The sequence below is a fragment of the Eurytemora carolleeae genome, unplaced genomic scaffold, assembly GCF_000591075.1.
Source record: "Eurytemora carolleeae unplaced genomic scaffold, Eaff_2.0 scaffold73, whole genome shotgun sequence".
Taxonomy (NCBI): Eukaryota; Metazoa; Arthropoda; class Copepoda; order Calanoida; family Temoridae; genus Eurytemora; species Eurytemora carolleeae.
Genome location: NW_019396049.1, coordinates 138,288 through 165,402, shown reverse-complemented (window position 1 = coordinate 165,402; position 27,115 = coordinate 138,288). Strand labels below are relative to the sequence as shown.

Sequence of the window (27,115 nt, the reverse complement as noted above, 5' to 3'; positions counted from 1 at the left end):
GTTCCTCTCTTCCTTCTAGTTCTCTGTTCCTCTCCTCCTTAAAGTTCTCTATTTCTCTCCTCCTTCTAGTTCTCTGCTCCTCTCCTCCTTCAAGTTCTCTATTTCTCTCTTCCTTCTAGTTCTCTGTTCCTCTCTTCCTTCTAGTTCTCTGTTCCTCTCTTCCTTCTAGTTCTCTGTTCCTCTCCTCCTTCAAGTTCTCTGTTCCTCTCCTCCTTCTAGTTCTCTGTTCCTCTCCTCCTTCTAGTTCTCTGTTCCTATCTTCCTTCTAGTTCTCTGTTCCTCACCTCCTTCTAGTTCTCTGTTCCTCTCCTTCTTCAAGTTCTCTGTTCCTTCTCTCCTTCAAGTTCTCTGTTTTTCTCCTCTTTCTTTTCCTTCTAGGTTTCTACTCAAGTTCTCTGTTCCTCTCCTTCTTCAAGTTCTCTGTTCCTCACCTCCTTCTAGTTCTCTGTTCCTCTCCTTCTTCAAGTTCTCTGTTCCTCTCTCCTTCAAGTTCTCTGTTTTTCTCCTCTTTCTTTTCGTTCTTGGTTTCTACTCATCCTTCAAGTTTTCTGTTTCTCTCCTTCTTCTAGCTCTCTGTTTTTCCCCTCTTTCTCCTCCTCCTAGGTTTCTGCTCATCCTTCAAGTTCTCTGTTCCTCTCCTTCTTCTAGCTCTCTGTTTTTCTCCTCTTTCTTTTCCTCCTAGGTTTCTACTCATCCTTCAAGTTCTCTGTTCCTCTCCTCCTTCTAGCTCTCTGTTTTTCTCCTCTTTCTCTTCTCATCCTAGGTTTCTACTTATCCTTCAAGTTCTCTGTTCCTCTCCTTCTTCTAGCTCTCTGTTTTTCTCCTCTTTCTCTTCTCCTCCTAGGTTTCTACTCATCCTTCAAGTTCTCTGTTCCTCTCCTCCTTCTAGCTCTCTGTTTTTCTCCTCTTTCTTCTCCTCCTAGGTTTCTACTCATCCTTCAAGTTCTCTGTTCCTCTCCTCCTTCTAGCTCTGTGTTCTTCTCCTCCTTCTTATCCTATTAAGTTCCTCCTGGCGTATTTTCTTCATCCTTTCATCTCATTTTACCCCTCGTCGTATTGCTTCAATTGGATTTCATATTAACTAGAGTTCATGAACTGTGCCAAGATTAAGATAAATGGAATTTATATGCATGCATGTCTCCTGGTCTCCTTTATACTAGAGAAGTTAAAGGAACGGGTTCAGCTCTGCCTGCTGCACAGGGTTCGCATTAATCATTTAACTGGAGTCTAGGAATGCCTGATGAGTTACGCTTTAAAGCCAAAGGAACCGATTTCACTTGGTTTCAATCTCAAACTGCTCAATCATATTATCATGCCCAATAAAATGTTAATCCAGAAAGAGCTTTCTCGCCTTGTTGCTGCATTGCAACCAGGTTCAAAATCGGAATCTTTTTTTAATCAGCGCTCCTTACTCCCCTATCGTGCAACGCAAACTAGTTTGGAATTTTTACGATAATTCTGTTAATCTCGAATTTGCATGTTTAAATCGTTTAATGGTTCCGCACTTTATCCACAAACATTCTTTGCTTTGACAAAACTGTTTAGAGGAAGTGGGAAGGGTTTCAACACAAACCTAGAGCCAGGTAACATAATTGATCCTAATATCATTAATCATATTTTGAAATATTTAGATAAATTGAGCACCCCCGCCATTTTTGTGATGAAATATCGATAGTGAAATATTTTCATATTGTGCCCCGCCCCACCTACACAATAGAAACTTATTTTATTCTTTCTTCTCCCCACCCTACCCTCAGATATCCAGGACGAAAAGAAACATCATCTTAGAAACAAGAGAAAATCAAACTAACATATATATTGGCAGAAACCAGTAAAGGCAACAGAAAATAATACTTTAATTAGTGCAAAGGAGATATTGAAACCAAACTAAAAATATAGAAACCTGCAGTATAAACACCTTAGGGTAAAAGAAGACCTTACTTTTTGGAGATATATATCATTATCTATATAAAAGCAGTAATCTCTCCTTTCTAAAGATCAAACTATCCATGGAGAAACAAGAGATATTAAACCAAAGATGATACAACTATCCATGGAGACACAGTAGATACCTAGCCTTACTTAGGAGATAATACAACATATACATGGAAAAAAGTAGCTACCTAGCCCTATTTAGAAGATAATACAACTAACCATGGAGAAAAGAAGATACCTAGCCCTATTTAGAAGATAATACAACTATCCATGGAGAAAAGTAGATACCTAGCCCTATTTAGAAGATAATACAACTATCAATGGAGAAAAGTAGATACCTAGCCCTATTTAGAAGATAATACAACTAACCATGGAGAAAATAAGATACCTAGCCCTATTTAGAAGATGATATAACTATCCACGGAGAAAAGTAGATACCTAGCCCTATTTAGAAGATAATACAACTAACCATGGAGAAAATAAGATACCTAGCCCTATTTAGAAGATGATATAACTATCCATGGAGAAAAGTAGATACCTAGCCCTATTTAGAAGATAATACAACTAACCATGGAGAAAAGAAGATACCTAGCCCTATTTAGAAGATGATATAACTATCCACGGAGAAACAGTAGATACCTAGCCCTATTTAGAAGATAATACAACTAACCATGGAGAAAAGTAGATATCTAGCCCTATTTAGAAGATAATACAACTATCAATGGAGAAACAGTAGATACCTAGCCCTATTTAGAAGGTAATACAACTATTCATGGAGAAAAGTAGATATCTAGCCCTATTTAGAAGATAATACAACTATCCATGGAGAAAAGAAGATACCTAACCCTATTTAGAAGATAATACAACTATCCATGGAGAAACAAGAGATATTTAACCATCCTTGTAAGATGATTTAACTATCCAAGGAGACCCAAGAGATATTTAACCATCCTTGTAAGATGATTTAACTATCCAAGGAGAAACAAGAGATATTTAACCATCCTTGTAAGATGATTTAACTATCCAAGGAGACCCAAGAGATATTTAACCATCCTTGTAAGATAATTTAACTTTCCAAGGAGACCCAAGAGATATTTAACCATCCTTGTAAGATGATATAACTATCCAGGGAGAAACAAGAGATGTTAAACCATCCCTGAAGATGATATAACTATCCAGGGAGACCCAAGAGATATTAAACCATCCTTGAAGATGATATAACTATCCACGGAGAAACAAGAGATATTAAACCATCCTAGAAGTGATTTAACTATCCAGGTAGAAACAAGAGATATTAAACCATCCTAGAAGTGATGTAAATGTCCAGGGAGAAACAAGAGATATATCCCTGAAGATGATATAACTATCCAGGGAGAAACAAGAGATATTAAACCATTCTTGAAGTGATAAAACTATCCACGGAGAAACAAGAGATATTAAACCATCCTAGAAGTGATGTAAATGTCCAGGGAGAAACAAGAGATATTAAACCATCCCTGAAGATGATATAACTATCTAGGGAGAAACAAGAGATATTAACCCATCCTTGAAGATGATATAACTATCCAGGGAAAAACAAGAGATATTAAACCCTCCTAGAAGTGATGTAAATGTCCAGGGAGAAACAAGAGATATTAAACCATCCCTGAAGATGATTTAACTATCCAGGGAGAAACAGGAGATATTAAACCCTCCTAAAAGTGATTTAACTATACATAGAGAAACAGGATAAATCTTACTCTTCCCAGCGGAAAAACTTGAAAACAGGATATAAATAAGTTTTCTCTGAGAGGAACAACAAATTTAACTTGAAGAAAAATCTTCGGATGTCAGTTTAGAACTAAGGAGATGATAGTTTAGTTAATCACTTTAATGCATCAGCAAGATTTGTAGGAAATGATCATGCTCAGAAAAGGCTAAAAAACAAAAAAATGACGGAAACCATAAGTATATTAGGCCGGGAGGGGGGCAGGAACTCTAGAGTTTATCCAAGGATAAACACAAATCCCAATCACACCCGAACCAGAAGATCATTTAATAAATTGTCCTGGTTTCCCCATACAAGGGTGTAGACATGATTAAGTTTACTTGTCCTGATATTGGTCAAGGTTGAGCTGAATGAGAAGACGAAGATATATGAATACGCGACGAGCCATAGAAAATTTTGAAAGAATGCCAAACCCTTAACAAATTACTAATGACGAATTGCCAGGTAATTGGTACAAAAAATTATCATCAAGTCATTTTTCTTCGAGAACAATGTGGGGGGAGACTAGGGAAGATCTTTCTATCAATCAATCAATATTCTAGATAGAGCACAACCAAACCAAACTCTATCCTCTATACATACATGGTTTTTCAGACTCTAGTTATTAAAAAACATGATTTATCTCGATACTTTAGAAATATGTATTTTAACAATTTTATATTTTTAGATTTAAAAACAGAAATACGCATTTTCAACTTCCGATGTTTTAAAACCAAATCAATCATAATTTTTGTCTTTTTTTTGACATGGTTACTAATCGTTGAGAAGTTTCAAAGTACCTTCTCGTAGACCTAGACTTTATAGCAATACTTAAGTGTATTTGATCATTAAATGTTGGAAATAGGCAAACAATTTAAATAGACACTTATTATATCAACAATATTTTTATATCATATTTTATATCAATAATATGTTTTCTGGTTATCACTGTATTTGGGTTTAAAGAGACAAAATTGTTCACAGATTTCACAGAATCTCTAACAGGCTTCAGAATGCAACTAGGTCGAGAGTAAAAAATTAATTAATATAAATCTGTGGAAAAATATTCCCACCGTGGCGTCAAAACAGTTTTTGTTTTTGTGCTAAATTGTTTTAACGGTGAGCAGTTCTAAAATATTAGGAAATTAGAGCAAGTAAGGATGGCGGGTAACATGTTATTTGTGAGTTTCCATTGCTCCAACTATAATTAGGATCTTGGGGTTCAGGGTTCTGGGTTTTCTCAAGCAAAACTTCTCAGGGTCCTGTTACTACCATAAGTAATTTTTCACACATGATGATAAATACAAAGTCTGAGTAAAACTCCGAGTAAGGGCCAGTGAGGTAAAGAATAATTATGTTTACGTGGAGAAACTTTAAAACAAGAAACTTTACTGCATTAATTAGGTTCCATCAATTTTTTTACATTGTTACTTCCGTAATTTCCGGGTCGTATTTACACGTTTAATTAAACCCAATATACTTTTATATTTATATTGATAATCCCTGTTTTGGTGTCTGTTGTATGTTCGATCATAACTCATTAACCATTTGACATATTTGTTTTAAATTTTGATTGGGGGACTTGGTAGAACCACAGGAATTGTTCTTAGGTTGTTTCAAAAGTTCTAAGTTCAGTAGGTTGACCTTTACAGGGAAAACTTAGTTTCCAGACTAAGCCGGGTTTCCAAGCTATGTTTGTATACACAATTTTTTTCATCTTTTTTAATTGGATCAAGTGTTGTACAAACCCATTAATCAAATATCAAATAAAGAAAATAATTTCCTAAAGGAATTGAGTTTTTGTCACAAACTCAGATTTTCTAAACCCAATATCTCTGCAACTGGATAGTGTAAAACTATGATATTTCAAACTCAAATTATTTGATCTACCAGTATTTATAGTTTGAAATATCTAAGGTCTACGACATTTGGTGGCAAAGTTTTAACGATAGAAAAATTTTAGTTTGTGGCAAAGACTCAATTCCTTTGTCCAGTCCGGAAACTGTCTCTCCAAACTTTGTTATTCCGCAGTTTTTCTTTTCGAATAATTACAAAACACATCATTGTGGATAAAACCGGTCTCAAGGCCCTTTGGAGAAGAGGTTGGGGATGAAAAAATACATCCTCTCAGAGATATAATTGTAAAGCAAAAACTGTGCAGTGTACAATGCACGCTTTTCCGTTTATAATATTTTAAAGTGTGGAAGGATATTGCACCGTGAACTAAGCAATTCCATGCTCTGTGAGATAAGGAACAGATAAGATTTACAACCCATAGATGTAGAGCGGGATGAGAAAGCAGAGACGGATTCTAAAATTCCAGAAATTGTTCTCATATTGACAGGAAGCAAGGTTTGATATATTTAGAGTGAGCTGTTTCCAGTGCCTTCAGACGTATGTCATCCAACAATTTGTCTTTGATTGATTCCGGGTCAGGAGTCGGGTAGGGGAGGCCTGCTTGAGAGGATGTGAGTGGGTTAGGGCAGTAATTTGAATTCGGGTTGAATGAGTTTCATGGATTAAATTTAAGAAATATATTCTTTAGTATGATTCAGATTTGTCAAACTGAGGAGAAGGCAAAATTAAAACAGAAATCAATACTTTTCTGACGACTTTCAAAATATAAACTTTAAGAGTAAATAACCACTTTTATATCTTTACGAAATCAAAGAGAACTAAATGCGCACTTGAGTCCAGGAGAACCAGATATGAACTTGAGTCCAGGAGAACTAGATATGAACTTGAGTCCAGGAGAACTAGATATGAACTTGAGTCTAGGAGAACTAGATATGAACTTTAGTACAGGAGAACTAGACATGAACTTGAGTACAGGAGAACTAAATATGAACTTGAGTACAGGAGAACTGGATATGAACTTGAGTTCAGGAGAACTAGATATGAACTTGAGTATAGGAGAACTAGATATGAACTTGAGTCCAGGAGAAGTGGATATGAACTTGAGTACAGAAGAACCAGATATGAACTTGAGTTCAGGAGAACTAGATATAAACTTGAGTCCAAGAAAACTAGATATAAACTTGAGTCCAGAAGAACTGCACCTGTTCATTTCTGCTTATCTAACCCTGTAATACTCACGGTTGCAAGCCAATGTTTATACAGTAGATACTGATTTAAGGTTAGAGTATAAAATGAGGAGAAATCATCTAGATCATTAATTAACCTGTATCCCTGCATATATGCAACCTAGCTCTCTGGTTTCAGTATTCTTGTCTCAACATCAATCCTTCATCTCAACTCTGCAGGGTTCAACTTCATTTCGCCAGAGTTTCATCTCTCCCAGAAACTCAATTAAATCCATTTTTTCTTTTCATTGTCACTGTTTCATTCCATGCATAAAGTTTTTACCTTTATCTACATTTTAAAAAAGTAAAATTAATAATTGTAAAAAGAGATTTACTCTTTTGTTTTTGTCACTTGATTCCATATTTCTTCTATGGAAACTTTTATGGTTACCAGAGACTACAACTAAGTATCTTCTATAATTACGTATCTCTGTTTGGATGTCCGTCCATAACTCATGAACCCCTAGGCCGATTTGCCTCAAATTTTGTTAGGGGAAATCAGTAGAACCACAGAAATTTTCTTAGCCTGGTTACAAATTCTAACTTAAACGGGTTGAAAACTCCAGGCAAAGATGGGTTCCCAAGCTAGTTATACATATGATAAATAGCATGATAATAAAAGCTTTTAACATCATAGCTTTGGCCTAACTTTTTTTTCCAAACTCAAGTTTGCTGAGAAAATTGTTTGTTTTTTCTTGGTTGATTGGGTTGGGAACTTTTGTGCTGGATACATTTAATCCCAGTTGTTTAACTTCGATATCCACTGCTGGCACTTTTGATTTGAGAATCAATGCTTAATCTCTATAATTAGTTATTCATGCAGGTTACGATTACCATGCAGAATATCGAATAAAGATTGAATCAATCTGCAGATTTATAAGATTGAGATTAAGCATTGATCTCGATATCCACTATAGAGAGTTATCTGCTCTTGCAGGAATTTGTGTGTTTTAGAATAAAAATAAAAAGGAAAATACTTTTCAAATAACTCGGCAGTAACTTAAGATATAATTGTATCTCTATCATAAAACTTCAATTCCTTAGATTAATTAAACATAATCATACATCGTTTAATTATTTATTCTAAAATTGAGTTTAGATCAAGTTTATTTAGATTTAGAGGTTTCGGAGTGCATTGTTAGATGTTTTCTATGCGCAAGTTTTCCTGATAAATACATTCCACAGATAAGACAAGGATTTACAACTTTACCAAATCCTATACAACCCTCAGCCTTCAGGTGGAGATCAAATTCATCTCTGAATCAATCAACATTTGTAATGTAAAAATAAATAACTAGCATTATCAACATGTTACAGTTTGAAATATAAATTTTGATTTTTTAAAAACACGATTCTTTTTTATCTATCTCATATTGAATCCTTTCCCGTATCTCCTCCTTCTTTTCCCATTATGCATTATCCTCTCCTTGTATCACCATTCTTTCATTTTTTTATCCAATAACTTTTATCTTACCAATACGTAGAGCCCCTCCCTTATAAACTGCCCTGTTGAGAAATGATTTTGCTCTAATATCTAACATAAATTGGTTGGCTATTCCGCACACCATTTAGATACAATTTGAACCCTATCCTCCATACCTTCGCTAATCTTAATCTACATTTTTTAACTTTTCTGGACCAAAATACCAATAATAAACCTAAACACGAATATTTTAGGTATTTCCCTAGATGTATTTCCTTAATACCGACTTCCCAATGATTAGCTTTAAAATGGTATTTCCCAAATGACTATATCATGCTATGTCTACATTTTATATGTAAAGGTTCGGTTAGGTTTAGATACCCACACAGAAAGAGACTACAGAGACAACTTTACGGTTCATTAATTAATTAATTAATTTCGTTTAGGGGTTCTATAACTTAAAAGTTTGGATTTAAAAAAAAACGAAAGGAACAAGTTTGAAATTCAAACTTTTTTTATTCTTTGCAATTTTATGAAGTATATAAACCATCTAAAGACTTTATATATATATACAAGGCAAAGGCAAAATTAAAAAGTGAACCTGGAGCAGAATGTTACATTGGACCAGCAGAACGTTTCATTGAACTAGCAGAACGTTACATTGAACCAACAGAACGTTACATTGAACCAGCAGAACGTTACATTGAACCAGCAGAATGTTACATTGAACCAGCAGAACGTTACATTGAACCAGCAGAACGTTACATTGAACCAGCAGAACGTTACATTTAACCAGCAGAACGTTACAGTAAACTAGTTTTAGCTCATTTTCTAAAGTCTCATTCTTTGTAGGTATCCTTGTACGTGTACACTATACATACAAGGCTGTGCACAACGCTTAGAGGCCGAATTTAAAGAATTTCAGCAGCGGCTCAAATATGATTGGTTCTACTTGAAATCGTATTCAATGTTTCAAGATTTAAGCCGGCGCTCAAATAAAACCGATTTTTGGCGGATTTGATACGCAGCTCAAATTCATTAAATTCGGACTTAAGCTAACTAATTAGGTAAGTTCAAATTTAGAATATTTGGAAAAATTATAGCTATACATCTTACTCCTCCATTAAACTCTTTAAAGTAAATTAAGTTAAAATATCAGTAAAACTTAATTTTAAATTAAAAATGTTTCCTATTGATAAATTCTCCCCCGCAGATTGTGCACAGGTGGAACTCATCGGAACGAGATTTTTTTTCAAAAGTATGCGCATAGAGATGGTTGGCCCACAGAGACGGAGAAGTAAACCTTCTCTGACAAGCTCTACATTCTTCGACCCAAGAACTATTATCCTTCTCCTTCTCCTGTTCCGTAAGATCTCCGAATATTGAAGTTTCGATGATCTTAAAAAATGCCGTCAACTCGTTACTCTGAGGACCCTGAAACGCTTGTTGAGCTAGATTGAGAAGTTTGTTGTTGAATGTTTGAACTGGTTTGGGTAGATACATCCTCGCGTCCAGGTAAGATTGCGCTCCTCCTTTCACATCCACGTATCTAAAAGGGATTGTTCCTCTGTTAGAAAATGCACGTAATGACCCAATTTTTGAATGTTTTAAAAAATAACTAAGCCAATTGTTGCAATCGAGATGTTCATAAGGGCCATAATCATCGATAATTAATCTCTAAATTTATGTTTGATATAATATTATAATAAAAAGATCAAATATGCGATATGATTATTTCAAAAAATGTAAACTTAACCAATTCAAACCGATTCAATATTTTTTTTGTAACATTATATTTAGATAGAAAATATTTATAAAATCTGCGGAAACATAAAAACGGGATGAGTGGTAAGATTGGCTTAATTGTGTTCACAATTCCAAAAACTTGGCCTTTTAAACATGTGAACAATTCCTTTAGGTCAGAAGTTTGATTAATTATTAATTTTTTTTAATTAATCCGAAATAGGAGCAACTTACCTCTGAAATCGTTTGAGTTTTTGTGAAACTTTTTTTGCCGACTCTGCATAATTTTAAAGTTAACACAGGAATTGAGTAATTGCCACAAACTCTGATAATCTTTGCAACCCAATGTCTAAGTTTAAAATGTCAAAGGATACACCATCAGAATTCAATAGTTTTCGAAAATTCTCAGTGCCTTTCTAATATTTATGACAAAAAAAAAACACAATTAAGACATAATACGGTTAAACCCTAAATATTAAATACATCAAAAGAATTTATGAAATGTCGTCTTTACGTAAATCTCAGTTTTTGCAAAAATAAATAAATTGCCATGAATATGCGGGAGCAGTTTTAAAGAGTTCCATATAATCATTTAATTAAAAAAACTAAATATCTGCAACATTCCATTATCAGAAAGTGAAGAATATGATATTTGATAAATTATTTCGATGTATTTAATATTTATGGTTTAACTTTTAATTTCAAAATTATGCAATCCTTGAGCTTTTGTTCTTATTTCATCTTCCACTAGTTCAGAGACATCTAGAGGAATTTTATAGTGGTTCGTAAAACTAATGGGTTTAGAAAAACTATGGGTTTGAGAAGAATTGGAGATCATCATACAATTATTCGACTTTAGCTCTTGATTTGATGTTTTAGATTTCATATTTTTCCCTTTATTCTCAATTTTAATTATTTTTGGATTGAGCCAGAAAAGATCACACTTCTTCTCTTGTTCATTATTAATCACATTTTTAATCTTACTTGGTTTAGAATTATCTCCGAACTGTTCAGAGATCTGTAATGGATCTTCTTCGACCAGCATTGGTTCAAGTTTGATCCTCTTCTCATCAGAAATAAAACCTTCAACATTGATATGAACGGTTTCATCAATCGCTTTTCGTTTTTTAGAATAAGTTCTCATTCTATTGTTTATAGTGTGGAGTAGAGGATTGAAGATAAAAGTACAATCTCGAGATAAGAACAGCTGAGAAAGCTCCAGGAGAGAGTCTTGAGTTAATCGATCGGAGAAAGCCGGGTTGGGAGACATCTACATATTAAACAAAAATTGTAATAAAAGGAAAAAAAACTTTTTTATAGAAGGGGGGGGGGCATGTTAATAATAGTATTGAATTTTCTAGCTTTCCTGGGAAATGAAACCTTCGGAAGAGGGAAGAGCAATTTCTTAAGATAAAATGAAAATTATTTCTCCAGAAAACTAATTTGAAGAACTCTAGTAATTGTTGATATTACTGGATTACACATCTATTTGGAATTTTGGATTCTTTAGGCTTTCACAATTGATACAATTTGTAATTATCTTCAATTTGACCGTCAATATTTGAATAAGCATATTTAAAATAAACCAAAATTTCCATGTGAAAATTTACTGTAACTGTAAAATCACAAGAATTGTTTTTTTATTTATTATTGTAACCAAAATTATTTCATGGTATTAGATACAGCGTAGTTGGACAACTGTAATTGTAATATTTCTTAAAAGCGGCCTGAAAATACTTTGCTATTTCTTTACAGTGATAACCAGAAAACTGTATAAAAGTAATACTGCAGTGCATTTGATTTTGTTACAAACCTTTTCTAGCAAGTTATTAAATCACTGAAATGGGTCTGTTTCCACTGCACAACTGCTGTGTCTCATGTCCATTAGACTATTTAAAGTCGCAATTTGAGTCTTAAAGTTGACTTCCTATTCCAGAGTTTTTTGGTTATCACTGTATTACATCGATATCACTGAACTGCAGTCAAAGTATTCGCTCCAGTATTTTTTTTCTAAATAATTTGTTTAATTTATAAGATTTTAAAAGGTTTGAGTTTGAGAGTTGTAAACTCGATAAGTTATTTTTTTACTATTCTACGCATTAGAACATGGGATTAAATTAGAACATGGGATTAAAAGGTAAAACTTGATTATAAATATCTGTGGATTTTCTCTCTTTGCAGGCGTTCACAATAGAAGTTGGAATAACACATTATTTTCAGTTCCTTTTCTGACTGGAGAAAATATACTTCTAACAAAAAGTGTAAACTTATTAAACACATAATTATACACCTACTGCAATATCAGACCTACGAAAGCTGTTTTATTTTCTATTATTTGAGAGTTAGGTTAGGTTGAGACAATTTCTGGGCCGAGCGCTGCGTCAGGACAGGCTAGGGGGCCGCGAGCCGGATAGGACAGTATAGAGGGCCGGGCGCTGCAGCCATATATCCAACAATACAGCTGTTAAACCACGTGCTAGGAGGTCGGAAGTGTAGTATAGCAGATCTTGCTTAGGTAAGAAGTGGAGTATAGCGGATATGCGTAGGTCGAAAGATAAAACAGCGAAATAAAATTACGTTAACTAAGAAGACGACATTTAAATATATCGCTTTCGTTCCAGAAATCTATCATCTTGGACTAAATTGTAACAGTTTTCTTGATTTACTACGGTGGAAATATCTCAATTATAACCATTTATTGGGTCTCATTTATAATTTTAACAAATGTAAAAAAGAAGTAATGCGGTTCATTTTCTTTTCAACAAAATACATAGAAGTATTCCTCTTCGTCAAGAAATAAAAAAGACGACAATCATTCACAGTGTACGTGATCCAAAGGATGCAAGCTCTCACACAAAAACTGATGAGATGTTTGCCATCAACCTCAAATAAGCTTTCGGTGCGTACTGCACGTAGTTTGAAGTAAACTGATCTAAGATATAGTGAGTTTGACGGAGAATGGCCAATTATTTCTTTAAACTTAAGTTAAAAACCATTTAAAAACAAGAGATTTTTATAGTTCTTAAATTTACATATCTAGGGCTGCAAAAAAGTGAGTTAGTGAGGTAAAATTAAAGACCAACACGTTGCTCCACTTTAAAGTCGACCCAGTCTTCAAAAGTGATGCAACTTTTTATATCAGTCTGGATTTATCTGCGTAACTGTGAATGAATAAATGAAAAAAAATTTAAACTTGTTCATACATTATAGTTCCAAAAAATAAAGAAAATAAAAAAAACATATTTTGTGACATAGGATCTGCGCAGTGATGTATTTGAATTTATTTTACTTCAGTGGATAACTAGAAAATGGTGGAATGGTCGTCTGCGTTCTTTCTTATAAAATTAAACAATCAGATTTTGAATCATGGTAACTCTTATAACTGATTTATTTTTAATGGCGTAGTTTTAGAAAGAAAACATTAGCTACAGGGTGTCCCAAAAAACATGGGAATTCAGTGACGAATTGGATATCGTCTTTGTATTGAATTAGCATTGTAATACCTGATTTCAAAAGCCATAATATTATTATGTCTGCTAGAGTTTATTTAATGAAAAGGGTAAAAGACTGTAAAGATGTGTTTATAATGTCTCCACAAGATGAACAGTGGAGACGGTCAAGTTTACTCTGTTTGTGTACTGCAATTTTCTTGTTTTACTAAGTACAACCGTATGCAGTCAAAACATAAACAAACAAATGTGAACATAGCAGACGGAACTCTTACAAATTATAGCTTTCTCAGTAGGTATCACTGTACTAAATCAAAGAATTATTTATAAAGACTATATCGAATTCGTCACTGAATTCCCATGTTTATTGGGACACCCTGTACAAACTATACAGAATAAAAATGAATTAAATAAAATCCCAATCAGTCAACTATTTTCTGGTCAGCACTGTTTGAGCACTGGCTAACTATAGGAGCAAGTATAAGGTAAAGTTGAGCCGTTTGGTTAATTCTTGGAGGATGGGAGCTGGTAGGATTCAGAACCGGAGTCGGAGGAGTTGATCACGTTCCTAGCCATGAACCAGAGGAGAAGGAAGATCAGGCACTGGAGTAAACAGAACCCAAGAGTCATGTAGATTATTGACATCGGACCGAGGCTAAATAAATTTAAATGTTGTTATAAATTTAAAAACTTTCTTTCTCAAAATGTTCTCAATGTTAAACATTAATTAAGGTTTGTTTTAAGAATCTAAGGGGTTATTATAAAATGACAAACTCAGGAATTTGGAAAAATCAAAATGAAAAATTTTGTCTTAACTTCAATTTTAAATAATTAAATAATATTAAAAATAGTTTCTGGAAAAGTTACGATGACGAAAAATAAACAGGGAAAAGTCGAAATCAATCCAGCTTTTTTTTTTAAAGCCGCAACTTTTTCCATGTTTTTTCAATTGTGAGTTCACAAGACAATTGATAAATGTCATTGGGTTTCATACCTTGATGTAAAGATAAACCCTGATATCGGAGGGGTTGCCAAACTTCCAGCTCCGCAACCGATAAAGAAGAGAGAAGAGACCCGTCCCGTCACATTGATCTTCTTCGCAACCCAGGAGAAACAGGATCCAAACTGCCAGGATATAAAGAAACCTGTGGTGTTTGGTCCGAGAATATTATAAATATTCGGATAAATTCCTAATGCCCTATCTTCTACTAAATTCTACCTTCTTTGGTTGGGAGTTAAAACACTTATCAAGTGAAATGGGGCTGTTTACGCTGCACAATTGCTGTGCCTCATGTTCATTGGACTTATAAAAGCTATAACTTGAGTCTTAAAGTCGTCTTCATATTCCAGAGTTTTCTGGTTATATCTGTATACTGACATATTGCTTAAAACACGTTTTACCGTCCCAAAATTTTAAAAATAAAACAATTCTGATATTTTTCTTTTCGGTTTAACCATTCCTAGGATAGCAGTACCACCGTAGAGCCCATAAACATTAGTTCCTGCCAGGATACAGAGTAGAACTGCTGCAAGGACGCAGGATACAAGAGAGATCAAGATCATGTTGCGAGGAGCAACAAAACCAGCAACTACAGCTGATACTAATCTACCACACATAAAACCTCCGTTATAAAAGGAGTCTGTGGCCACAGCCTCCTTGGGTGAGAGATCAAGTGGTCCACAAAGGCCAAAGGTTGTGGCCATAGGTTGATATATCCTCTCAATTCCACAGGAGACTGCGTAGAAGAGGAAAACAATAGAGAAGAAAGCTGGAAGAAATCTGATTGATTTCGTGGATTTTTCATCAATCTTACTCCCAGCTTCATACTCGTAGAACCTTTCATTCAGAAATAAAAATTTAAATTCTCTGTTAATAAAAAGATTATAAAAACGTTAATAAAAAATATGTGTAATGTAAACAGAAAATGTAATGTTTCCTTCCTTGGCATTCTGTATGGAAGGCAGGCTAGGATGAGAAATCCAAAGCTAAAGAATATACACCAGACTCCTTAAAACAAGATAATTTCATCTTTGATGGATCACCAAGCGAGCTCCTTCGAGGATAGAGGCGCCCCTTCCTTTGGATGCGGGATTGTGAAAATAGAAATTTACAGTGCTACTACTTATACAGTTTTATTTTAAAAATGTAAAATTTTGTATCTTAAAAATACACCCCCCTCAACCCAAAAAGCTGCCCCTATAGTAAAGTTACAATATTGTTCGTGTTGTGCTACCTGAGATTATAAAAGGCCAGGCAATGGTTGGCAATAAATGATCTTCTTCCATGAAAAGAAAACTGTTTGGTTCAGGATTAATCAGGCTCAGTTCATCTTTAGTTCTCTCCAGGGTTGTATTTATCCTAGAAAGTGTAAATATAATCTCATTCCAACGACTAGACAACAAACCCGGCGCTTTTAATCATTTTAAAACAGGTAAAAAATTAACCCGTCCTAAGTAATCGACTTGGTCAAAAGAAGAGAAAAAATGGCAATAATCCCTTCGCTACATGTTTAAGAGGTAAGACAGTTTACATTAAATTAAACTGTTCCAAATTCAAGATATACAGGGTTATTCACAAAAGCTATGAGTTTAGACTTAAGAGACGACTGTACAGAATTCATTCAGTCCTTTTTCTTACAATCTCGGTTTCATGCAGTTGTAACACTATTTTTTTCAATGTTAAACCAGATAATAAATCATTTAAAGACTATATTTCTGGTAGAAAACTAAATTTAATCTTCAGATTGTCATTTAAAATGAATTTAAGGTCTTCGTTAAAGTCTCTAACCCTGCATATAATGTAATCACACAACAAACTTGTGAAAGCCAAGGATTTGCAACTTCTTTGTACAACAATCACAAGAATCAGTTTTTTTGGCGCAACAAGATAGAGACTGTAGAGAAGACTTGAAACCCTTTAAATGATCCCAAGATCAAATTAGGTCTTCTGTATTCAATGTGGTCTTATAATGGCTTATTTAATGATTTTTCAAAGGAAGAGACAAGTTTAAAGTTGCATGGAATCATAAATATAAGGAAACAGACAGTGTAAAAATCGTACAGTCGTCTCGGAAGATCATCCTTTGTATCTTGTATCTTGTATATTTATTCATGGTTTTCTTGCCCCAAAAATTCTATAATATTAGTGTGGGTATCAAATATCAAGCAGTGATAATGATAACTCACAGTGTTTGTTTCAAAACTTCAAGGGTTTTGAAAAAATTAAAAAGAAAAAAACTAAACAATTAAAAAGCTTTAAACAATGTTTTTAGTAATTTTCTTGAATGGGAAGACGACATTGCAATGTTAAGCTGATTCACCTGTTACAAAGTGTGTCCTTGTTCACACTCTCCTCTGAAGGAAGAAAAGGACGGACCAAGATTGTTGCTGCCAGGAACCCAGAACCTAATCAAATATTTCATAGAAATTATATTTATGGTAAATTGTTTACATCCTTTTTTTCTGTTTTAAAAAATTGATTCCCTTTGACGCAATTAAAGATGCAATTAAAAATACAATTAAAGAAGTAATTAAAGATAATTAGCTATGTGAAAAAATTACTATTTTTCCATAAACAAATTCTGGAAAATTTAAGTTTGAATATCCTGCGCGTTGCTTTAAATAGAACAGAAAACGTTGTTTCTTGATAAATTAATTGAATTAAAGCCTGACTATCTCTCTATCTACTGCTTAGTGGTTACCTATAACTGCATGTAGGAACATTGTAAAAGGGCGTGATTTCTCTGGACCTAACCAAACCATTATTGTACATATAATATGAAAAAATTAGGGATTTTTAATGAAGATTTCTTTTTACAAAATCATTAAAGCATCGAATACATAAACTTAATGGAAGTTACTGTGGTGTTATGATTTTAAAAGAGATTGTTAAGATTTTGTCATTTTATCTATTGGAAAGTTTACAAAAATCAGCTGACAATTTTCTGTGATTTCCCAAATTCTGCTCAGACGGTAGATTGGTAGGCGATTATATCAACACAATATAGATGACTTTTGATTCTAATTTTGATTTATATCAAGCTGTAAAATAGCATGGATACACATAAACATATAAGATAAGAGAAGCTGTCAATTAAAAAAGCTTCTCATTGATTATTTGTAAACTTGAAATTTGAAAAAAGCATGTTAACAATTAAAATTTCATTTTTTATACTGTACCATAAATGATTTATGAGAATGATTAATGGTTTGTTCCTATGAGGAAGACAATAAGACTAGCATCAGCTGTAATAAATGCGCCAAGCATGAAGTGTTGAATAAGACGACCTGTCACCAATAACGGGAAACTAGATGTGAGAGGTAGAACCACAACGAAAATCTAAAAAAAACTTAAATTTTATTTTTAGATTTGATTTTGATCATTCAAATAGGTTTATACTTTACTTACCCCTGTGAGAGATATTGATGAAAAAAGAAATATAAGTTTTCCACGGGCAGAGGTAATAAACTGCTTAAAGATAAAACCTACAATTAATAATATAATCATTATACAGAGAGCACCAAAAAGAGTGTACGATCAAAAGAAAAGTTTTTTGAAATTTTGTCTAGAAAAATAAACATCTTTGGGTTAACAACTTTGCAATTGTACACAATTCTAACATCGGGATTTGTCATAAAATCATAGTTTTCCAAAAAAGAAATTAATTCTTTGTCATAAACTCGGTTTTCCTAATCCCAATATCTTTGCAACCTAATGACATAGACCTTAGATATTTTTTTAGATCAAAGAATCATAAGTTTAAAAATATCAACGATTTTCATTATCAGGTTGCAAAGGTATTCGAGTTTGTGGCAAAGACTTATTCCTTTCCTATCAAATTTTCAATTCTGAATTCATTTTCAAATAATGAGAAATATTGATTTTTTTTTGGAAAATTTATGATCACTTTATTCATATTGAACACATTCTTCGTCAAAAAGTTAACATTTTCGTCAGATTGGTTAAAAACAACTACTGACTACTGACTACTGACTACTGACTACTGACTACTGACTACTGACCTGTAAGGAGGCTTCCTAAAAGGAAACCTATAAACCCAAAAGTCCAGACAAGGTTAACAGTATCAATAGCTACACCAGTATTCCTAAATAGAGGAGAAACTTTTTTCTTATATAAAAAGTATAACGTCGAAATTGTGTTTTTGTGCGTAAAACAGGCTTATCATGTAAATATTAATTGAAACCCTTGTAGAAAGTAGTGAAACTTTGAATTCTGCCACTTTAATCGGTTTAAAGTATCTGGGAAAACAGAGAAACTTAGATAATAATTATAAGCTTTTGATAAATATTACCAAAATATATATCCATGGAGTAAGCATGCTATAGTATCTCTTTAATATCCCTGTAGTATACCGGGCAATAATACCTTTAATATCCCTGTAGTATACCGGGCAACAATCCCTTTAATATTCCTGTAGTATACCGGGCAACAATCATCCCTTTAATATCCCTTTAGTATACCGGGCAACAATCCCTTTAATATCCCTGTAGTATACCGCGCAATAATCCCTTTAATATCCCTGTAGTATACCGCGCAATAATCCCTTAAAAATCCCTGTAGTATACCGGGCAACAATCCCTTTAATATCCCTGTAGTATACCGGGCAAAAATCCCTTTAATATCCCTGTAGTACACCGGGCAATATTCCCTTTGATATCCCTGTAGTATATACCACGCAATAATCCCTTAAATATCCCTGTAGTATACTGGGCAACAATCCCTTTAATATCCCTGTAGTATACCGGGCAACAATCCCTTTAATATCCCTGTAGTATACCGGGCAACAATCCCTTTAATATCCTTATAGTATACCGGGCAACAATCCCTTTAATATCCTTGTAGTATACTGGGCAACAATCCCTTTAATATCCTTGTAGTATGCCGGGCAATAATCTCTTTAATATCCCTGTAGTATATACCGGGCAACAATCCCTTTAATATCCTTGTAGTATACCGGGCAACAATCCCTTTAATATCCTTGTAGTATATACCGGGCAACAATCCCTTTAATATCCTTGTAGTATACCGGGCAACAATTCCTTTAATATCCTTGTAGTATATACCGGGCAACAATCCCTTTAATATCCCTGTAGTATACCGGGCAATAATCCCTTTAATATCCCTGTAGTATACCGGGCAACAATCCCTTTATTATCCTTGTAGTATATACCGGGCAAGATATGGTTGTGTAGGTCCAACCACTGTCGTGACCAGACCATGACCGAACTGTGTAAGCCAGGAGACCGGGAAGTAAATACTCAACCAAATACTGGAATCCCGATCAAGCCCAAACATGTTTAATTCTACAAGGTAAAAAAATAATTATCAATTTATAAGATACAAGATTAAGTTTAGGTAAACTGTAAAATCCGAATGTTAAAATAATAATAATCTTTTTAGTTTTTGAAGTTTTAGTATTGCGCTGGTTAATGAAGAAAACTTTTTTGTCGCAAACTAAATCAAATTAAAATAGTTCATATATGAAGAAACATCCTAAGTGCAAAGTAATTTTAAAAAACTGTAAGTATAAGGCTGAAAACTAGTGTAATGTATATTGTACATATGCTTGATATAAACTAGTTACTCTACGCTACTATACTCAGTGTTGGATCCGTAGAATTACCTCCTTTCTCCGCTTTCCTCAGCCTATAACGGAGCTGGATTCGGAAATAATAACAATGCCTTTCAATATTTATGTCATCCTTTCTTCTAATCTGCAATCATCCTTTCAAAATTTCTATAATCCTTTCTTCTTAAACAAAATTATCATCTTGTATCTTGTAATCCTTTATTCTAATACTTTATTGCAGAGGCGGCTTATTGGGGGTAAGGGGGGACTTCCTCCTCCCTGGAAAACTGGGGGGATTTACCCCCCTCCCCCTGGAAAAATTAGGAGCGCAAGGAGAGAGAGAGCAGGCCCCTAGCTTCTAGTATTTTAGTTTTGATTTTTAAGAATAGATTAAAAAAATTTCCACCTTCCGCCCCCCAAGCTGCTCATGGTTTTGACATAAAAATGGCCAAATTAACTGTAGAAAATTTTAATTATTTCCCCCCCCCCCCCGGCCTCCCCTTGGAAAATATAATAAGCCGCCACTGTACGTACTTTATCATAACAAACTGAAAGAGTTGGGATAAAGTTTTTAAAATTTACTATCATCACAGCTTTAAGCTGCTATACAGGGTTACCCACAAAGGATGAGACTGTTAAGACAACTTTAAACTCTTCAAATATGAAGATTCCTACTTTAAATTAAGTATCTTGTCTGACTTGTTGTCTTATATGAGTTATTCAATGATTTCGCAAGAAAATAACAAGTTTACAAGTGCAGGGAATCATGAATATAAGGAAACAGACAGATTTAATTCTGCACAGTCGTCTCTGAAGTTTCATCCTTTGTAGGTTTCCAGAGTTGTGTGTACACATTGTTATACATTGTTATTCATAAGTAAACTGTAAAATCCGAATGTTATAATAATCTTTTTTTTTTGGAAACTTTTTATGTTATTTTCATATACAATCCTTTCTTTCAATGGTCCATTATCTTGTAGATTCTTTCAATATTTATATATACCTTTCTTCTAATCTGTCAGCTAACAGCTTGTTTCAAAATTTATATATACCTTTCTTCTAATCTGTCAGCTAACAGCTTCTTTCAATATTTATATATACCTTTCTTCTAATCTGTCAGCTCACAGCTTCTTTCAATATCTATATATACCTTTCTTCTAATCTGTCAGCTCACAGCTTCTTTTAATATTTATATATAACTTTCTTCTAATTTGTCAGCTCACAGCTTCTTTCAATATTTATATATACCTTTCTTCTAATCTGTCAGCTCACAGCTTCTTTTAATATTTAAGCAGCTTGCCCACCCAAAACTGTCCTGTCTAAACCATAACCCATTGTTGCTCCCAAAACCTGTTTTTCTCAACCTCTCTTTTCCAACAGTAGCAAATTATACTTTCTTTCTGTGTATCCATGTATATTCTGTATGTACGTATATTCTATCCCAGCCTAGGCCACCATAAAATTATATATTTGTTTAGAGTAAAGCTGGAACCTGAGTAAAAATTAACGTTTTTAACAATGAAAATTTACTTCTTGTTCCTCGCTGTCTTGAAAGTTAATTCTCAAGTAGAATTTGAAGAAAATACAACAGAAGAAACTGGAGATGTTGGATTAAGACTCGGACTATTAGCTCAGACCTTGGGCGTATCTCCAGTTGGTTCTTCAGGTCAACAGCAGTCACAGCAATCATCATCTTTTACAGGAAATTCTAATAACAATCAAGCTAATCAACAACAGTCGTCTTCCTTTACGAATCAAAGTCCGAGTGGAAGAGTTCCCTCCGGAGGCGAGTTCGGAGCTCAGCAGTGCTGTTGTGTTCCAACTTCTGAACAATGTGGAGATCCATTCGGTAGAGATGATGATCTTGTTGGTCTTGGACTTATTGATCAAAGATTAAAACCACAAGCTTCAGATATTGGTATCAGAATTTCAAATATTCCTTCCCAAAGCCAAAAAAGTACTTCATGTCCAGTGGGACAAAAGACCTGTTGTTATGACGCTCAAATAGATTTCTCAGTATTTGGTAAAACTTGTCTCTCCCCTGAACAAGCAAATAGTGCTGTCAATGGATTATGGAGACAAGCCTGCAGTGAAAGAGTATCAGCAGGACCCAAGCAATGTGGAACCAGGCAGTTTAGCCCTTCGATAACTCAGAAGTTTGGAGAGGCAAGTCCTGGAGAGTTTCCTTGGACCTGTCTCCTTCTGAATCAAAATAATGATTTTGTTGGAACATGTGCTATAATTCCTAATGATGGAAGCAATGACAATGGTCGAGGAACTAGAAAAGTTTTAACAGCTGCACACAAACTCAAGAAGATTGGACAAACTGAGTAAGTTCTTTTAAACATTTTAATTTAAATTTATTTTACTTAAAGGATTTTTTAAATATTTATTTCTAATTATTTTAGTTTACTGAAAGTTCGAGTTGGAGAGTTTGATGCCTCTGGATTTAATCCTCCAGAAACTATCCAGCATCAAGAATATACTGTGGTTAGAATACTGAAACATCCACAGTTTAATGAGAAGCGATTAAATGACAACATTGCAATCCTAACCGTAGACAGAAACATTGATATCTCATCTTCCACTGCAAATACTGTTTGCCTGCCAAGCTGTGATGATCAGTTCAACTTTAGGTTTAATAATGGAACTGGTACAAGGTGTTGGGTTGCAGGTTGGGGGAAAGAATCTCTAACTGGAAACTTCCAGGTAATCCAGAGGAAGGTGGACCTTCCTATCGTAGAAAGGAATACATGTGAGGGAAAACTGAAGGCTGCAATGAATCAGAGAAGACAGGGGTTGGGAAATTCCTTCAGCTTGAGTCCTAGTGAGATCTGTGCCGGGGGAGAGATCGGTAAGGACGCATGTACTGGAGATGGTGGTTCTCCACTTGTATGCCAGGCACAGTCTGGAAGATGGACTGTAGTCGGACTGGTCACATGGGGAGTAGGATGTGCATCTGATGTTCCTGGAGTTTATGCTCGTATTTCATATTTCATGGATTGGATTAATGCTAACTAAATATTTAAGCATAACTATTTATCAATAAATTCTATATTCTGTTATATGTATATTGTATATCTCATTAAAGAAAAGATTCAAGGTTAGAATATCAGTTAAAATCTTAGGAAATGTTGTAAGCCCCCCCCCCCCCCATTCCCCCAAAATCTTAAAAAACATAAACCTCGGTGACTATTCATTTATTTTTACCTAAACTACCCTGGAATAGTTTTTATTATAGTTTAGACGCGAACATAAAACCATAACTTGTGGAAATTAATGGTTAACTTTTTTAATTACGTTTATTTTGGAGACAGGATACATTTTTAAAAGCCCAGTTATGAATAGATCCGGGCAAAGTTCTGTTAACAAATTAATGTTAATGAAAATCAAGGGGAAATTCCGTTAAACAATGAAAAGTACAATTTCAATACATAAACTGAACGGAAAAAACTTCTGATTTTAAAAAAACCAATTTTTTAACATAGTTTTGTGAATCCGCTAATTATACAGAAAACTGCCCAACCTTAGATATAAAACTGATTTTATCTTAATTTCTTTTCTAACAAAGTCAGAATATCAAATGCTAAATGATTTAAAGTCTGAAAAATTACATGCTAAACAGTGAGGATAACTATTTATTATTTTAAAAAAAAGATATAAATAGTTCCGTGGAGCTGGTTTTAATCTTAAAATTAAACCCAGCTTGTCATATTCCCGGTAGCTTTATTTTTGCGAAGGTTCTTTTATTATATTTTTATCCTGCTCTGTTTTTTTGTTGTTTGAATGTGTGCGGTTTTTAGGGCATATTTCATTAACTAGCTGAAATTCATAAATAGCTTTTGATAACCCTTTGGTGTGGGGGGAGGGGGGTAATTGTTTTTTTTTAAGAATTATTACTTCATATTTTTTCTTATAAAAATCTTTTTATTTCAAATCTTTTATTCCCTTATGTTTATGTCAAAATTTTTTCAATGTTGTGTCACAGATTAAATATATAAAAAAAAACATTTTTTCTTTTAAAAACCCGTGTATTATTTTAAAATTTAATTTCCTAAAGTTTTTTCAGCATGTATTTTAATATAGAGTTAATTTCAAAACAAATTAAAAATTAATTAAAATTCACTTTGTGCTGTGCGAGCGAAAACCTAAAGTTTCAAGTTAAATCACAATCCAAAATTTATGAAGCGAAAATAAAGATAACAGTATAAGACAGCCAAGGTTACTCTTATCACTAACCATTGCCATTTTTTGTTTGTAGGGCAGAAAAATAAGTTTGCGTATTGAGAAGAAAAAAAATTTTTTAATAATGTCCCAAAAAAACTTAAGTGAATTCTGGTAAACTGTGCCTTCATTTACTAAAACTTTAATAAATAAAAAAGCATTACTATCTGATTAGGTTTCTATCTAACTTGAACATGGACCATATAAATAGTTTACTTCTAAAACCAGACTCAGTTCATGCCTGAGCTCAGTCTAGCCCAGAACCTTCCAGGAGCCAGAAATACAAGTAGGTTCAGTTTAAACACTTTAAAACTGTTATAGTCACTCAACAACAACAAACAGTTCAAAACTTTATTCTTAAAGGGATTGTAAGCTTAATTTCAAGTGATCCTCCCTGCAAAGATGGCAATGCCCGATTTACAACAAAACTTTGTCTGATCAAGTAAAACTTAAATATTAATGTTGTTCTATTTTTCATTTGCGCTTTCTCTGCGAAAGTGATTTGAGCATTTCTAACAGAAATAAACATTTTTGAATAAGAAAAAAACGACTGTATCTTCCACATTTGATCAGATTAAGGTTTCAAGGGTACCACTGTAAATCGAGCATTAACATATTTGCTTTGAGGTTCACTTGAAATTACACTTCCAGTCCTTTTATAATATTATAGTCAATTATATTATAATTATGTCTCTTTTTTAGATTATTTATTGTTTGAATTGATAAAATGAAGATATTAATTCTCTTCCAACTCCTTGGGTTGGTGTTTTCACAAGAAGATCTTGAAGCTAGAGCAGGCCAGCAATGTTGCTGTGTTCCAGCTAATGAACAGTGCGGAGACCCATTAGGAGGCGGAGGAGGTGGTGGAGGTGGTGGAGGAGAAGATCTTGTTGGTCTAGGACTCATTGATGCTAGAATTGTTAATATACCGTCAAAAACCCCGCAGGCTCAAACATCTTGTCCAGTTGGTCAAAAGGTTTGTTGCTATGACGCTCAAATAGATTTATCAGTATTTGGTAAAACTTGTCTCTCACCTGAACAAGCTAATAATGCTCTTAATGGATTATGGAGACAATCCTGCAGTGAAAAAGGATCAACTGGACCCAAGCAATGTGGAACCAGGCAGTTTAATCTTATAAACACTCAGAAGTTTGGAGAGGCAAGTCCGGGAGAGTTTCCTTGGACCTGTCTTATACTAAACAAAGCTAATGATTTTGTTGGAACATGTGCTATAATTCCTAATGATGGAAGCAATGATAATGGTCGAGGAACTAGAAAGGTTTTAACAGCTGCACACAAACTCAAGAGTATCAAACCAAACGAGTAAGTATTAAACTTTATAATTCTTATATTTTTTTTTCTTCAAAAATTCAAACTGCAGGAATTGTAATGATTTATTTTTTAGTGTGCTGAAAATTCGAGTTGGAGAATACGACGCATCTGGATTCAATCCTCCAGAAGCTATCCAGCACCAAGAGTATACTGTGGTCAAGATTCTGAGCAATCCCAGATTCGACCCAAAAAGATTAAAAGATAACCTGGCAATCCTAACCGTAGACAGAAACATTGATATCACATCTTCCACTGCTAATACTGTCTGCCTGCCAAGCTGTGATGATCAGTTCAACTTTAGGTTTAATAATGGAACTGGTACACGGTGTTGGGTTGCAGGTTGGGGGAAAGATTCTGAGACTGGAAACTTCCAGTTTATCCAGAGGAAGGTTGATCTTCCTCTTGTTGAACCTAGTACATGTGAAGGGAAACTGAAGGCTGCAATGAATCAGAGAAGACAGGGGTTGGGAAATTCCTTCAGCTTGAGTCCTAGTGAGATCTGTGCCGGGGGAGAGATCGGTAAGGACGCATGTACTGGAGATGGTGGTTCTCCTCTTGTATGCCAGGCACAGTCTGGAAGATGGACTGTAGTCGGAGTGGTCACATGGGGAGTAGGATGTGCATCTGATGTTCCTGGAGTTTATGCTCGTATTTCATATTTCATGGATTGGATTAATGCTAACTAAATTATAATATATAAGAATGAAATAAATACAGTTAACAGAATAAGTAACAATTGTTTATTTTTTCTTTCTTTTATTTACAGGTTTTTCAATACTAATATCAACTATAGAATCAGGAATTATAAAAACATAAAGAAAATACTGATGGTTTTGTCAGTTTAAACTGATTACGTAAGATAAAAAAGTGCAGATACTTTTGATTCTAGGGGGAGTAGAGACAAAACTCACCGTGAGTTCTGAGTAGTCCCGAGTTTGTTTACATTCCTCCGAAAAGCTGCAGTACACTTTAAATTAAATAAATATTGTGGTTTCTGGTATACTTTGCTAGAAACTAGTCAGTACATGTTAAAAGTAAATCACACGTTATATTAAAATCTTAAATGTTTTCAATTACTCTCTTAATCCTCTCTTTTTGCTAATCTCAAGAATAACATAATCTCGAGATTAACATAATCCCGAGATTATGTTATTCTTGAGATTAATTATTTATATTAACAAATTTGATTCTTGGAACGCTAGATTTGTTCGTTTTCTTGACTGGAAGGGCTTTCATTTAATTCTCACCCATTTATTTATTAAAACATTAGTTAAAAATAGTTCAAAAAGAATCTAACGTATTATTACATATTTTTCTTCACAGATTAATTTACAAAATGGCCGACAACAAATTATTTAGTTGTTATAAATTGCGGAGGTCTCTCAATGGATAAAATTTATTTTCAATGCTGTCATTGGTCAATACAATTTACGGATATCCAAAGAGAAGGAAAATGAGTGGATTACGGACTAAAATTAAAATTTTCTACAATGGATATTCGGATTAAGCAGTCGGGATTGAAGGTTATCCATTCTAAAGTTCCCAGCTCAGATAAATTTTCATACTTGCGCGTAAATTCAAAGCTAGAG

General features: G+C 34.0%; 3 protein-coding genes across 10 annotated transcripts; 1 reads left to right on the top strand and 2 right to left on the bottom strand.

The window, feature by feature from the left end:
- Positions 1-7,827: 7,827 nt before the first annotated feature.
- Positions 7,828-11,355, bottom strand: LOC111704100 (uncharacterized). Its single transcript, XM_023476237.1, has 5 exons — positions 10,916-11,355; positions 10,649-10,693; positions 10,166-10,208; positions 9,378-9,737; positions 7,828-8,022 (listed from the first exon to the last, which is right to left on the bottom strand). The coding sequence occupies exons 1-5, from the start codon at positions 11,199-11,201 to the stop codon at positions 7,872-7,874; spliced, it is 885 nt and encodes a 294-aa protein (XP_023332005.1). The 5' UTR covers positions 11,202-11,355; the 3' UTR covers positions 7,828-7,871.
- Positions 11,356-12,608: 1,253 nt separating this feature from the next.
- LOC111704214 (sodium-dependent glucose transporter 1) lies at positions 12,609-19,731 on the bottom strand. 6 transcript variants are annotated; one of them, XR_002765778.1, is made up of 12 exons: positions 19,572-19,728; positions 18,403-18,485; positions 17,789-17,865; positions 17,596-17,719; positions 17,082-17,129; positions 16,701-16,785; positions 15,615-15,739; positions 15,322-15,388; positions 14,841-15,217; positions 14,375-14,525; positions 13,757-14,035; positions 12,609-13,356 (listed from the first exon to the last, which is right to left on the bottom strand). XR_002765778.1 is itself a non-coding variant. In XM_023476384.1 (11 exons), the coding sequence occupies exons 1-11, from the start codon at positions 19,694-19,696 to the stop codon at positions 13,885-13,887; spliced, it is 1,341 nt and encodes a 446-aa protein (XP_023332152.1). In that variant the 5' UTR covers positions 19,697-19,731; the 3' UTR covers positions 13,723-13,884. The 6 variants fall into 6 exon arrangements, 4 of the variants coding, with proteins under 4 accessions (XP_023332152.1, XP_023332158.1, XP_023332138.1 ...); XR_002765779.1 differs by having other exon boundaries at positions 13,764-14,035; XM_023476384.1 differs by lacking the exon at positions 12,609-13,356 and having other exon boundaries at positions 13,723-13,983; positions 14,375-14,505; positions 19,572-19,731.
- Positions 19,732-21,448: 1,717 nt separating this feature from the next.
- On the top strand, positions 21,449-26,285 carry LOC111704057 (plasma kallikrein). 3 transcript variants are annotated; one of them, XM_023476191.1, is made up of 3 exons: positions 21,449-22,300; positions 22,379-22,742; positions 25,964-26,285. In XM_023476191.1, exons 1-3 carry the CDS (start codon positions 21,489-21,491, stop codon positions 26,210-26,212), a joined length of 1,425 nt encoding a protein of 474 aa, XP_023331959.1. In that variant the 5' UTR covers positions 21,449-21,488; the 3' UTR covers positions 26,213-26,285. The 3 variants fall into 3 exon arrangements, with proteins under 3 accessions (XP_023331959.1, XP_023331950.1, XP_023331968.1); XM_023476182.1 differs by having other exon boundaries at positions 22,379-22,991; positions 26,213-26,244; XM_023476200.1 differs by lacking the exons at positions 21,449-22,300; positions 22,379-22,742 and adding exons at positions 24,387-24,480; positions 24,897-25,517 and having other exon boundaries at positions 25,600-26,259.
- The last annotated feature ends 830 nt before the right edge of the window (positions 26,286-27,115 follow it).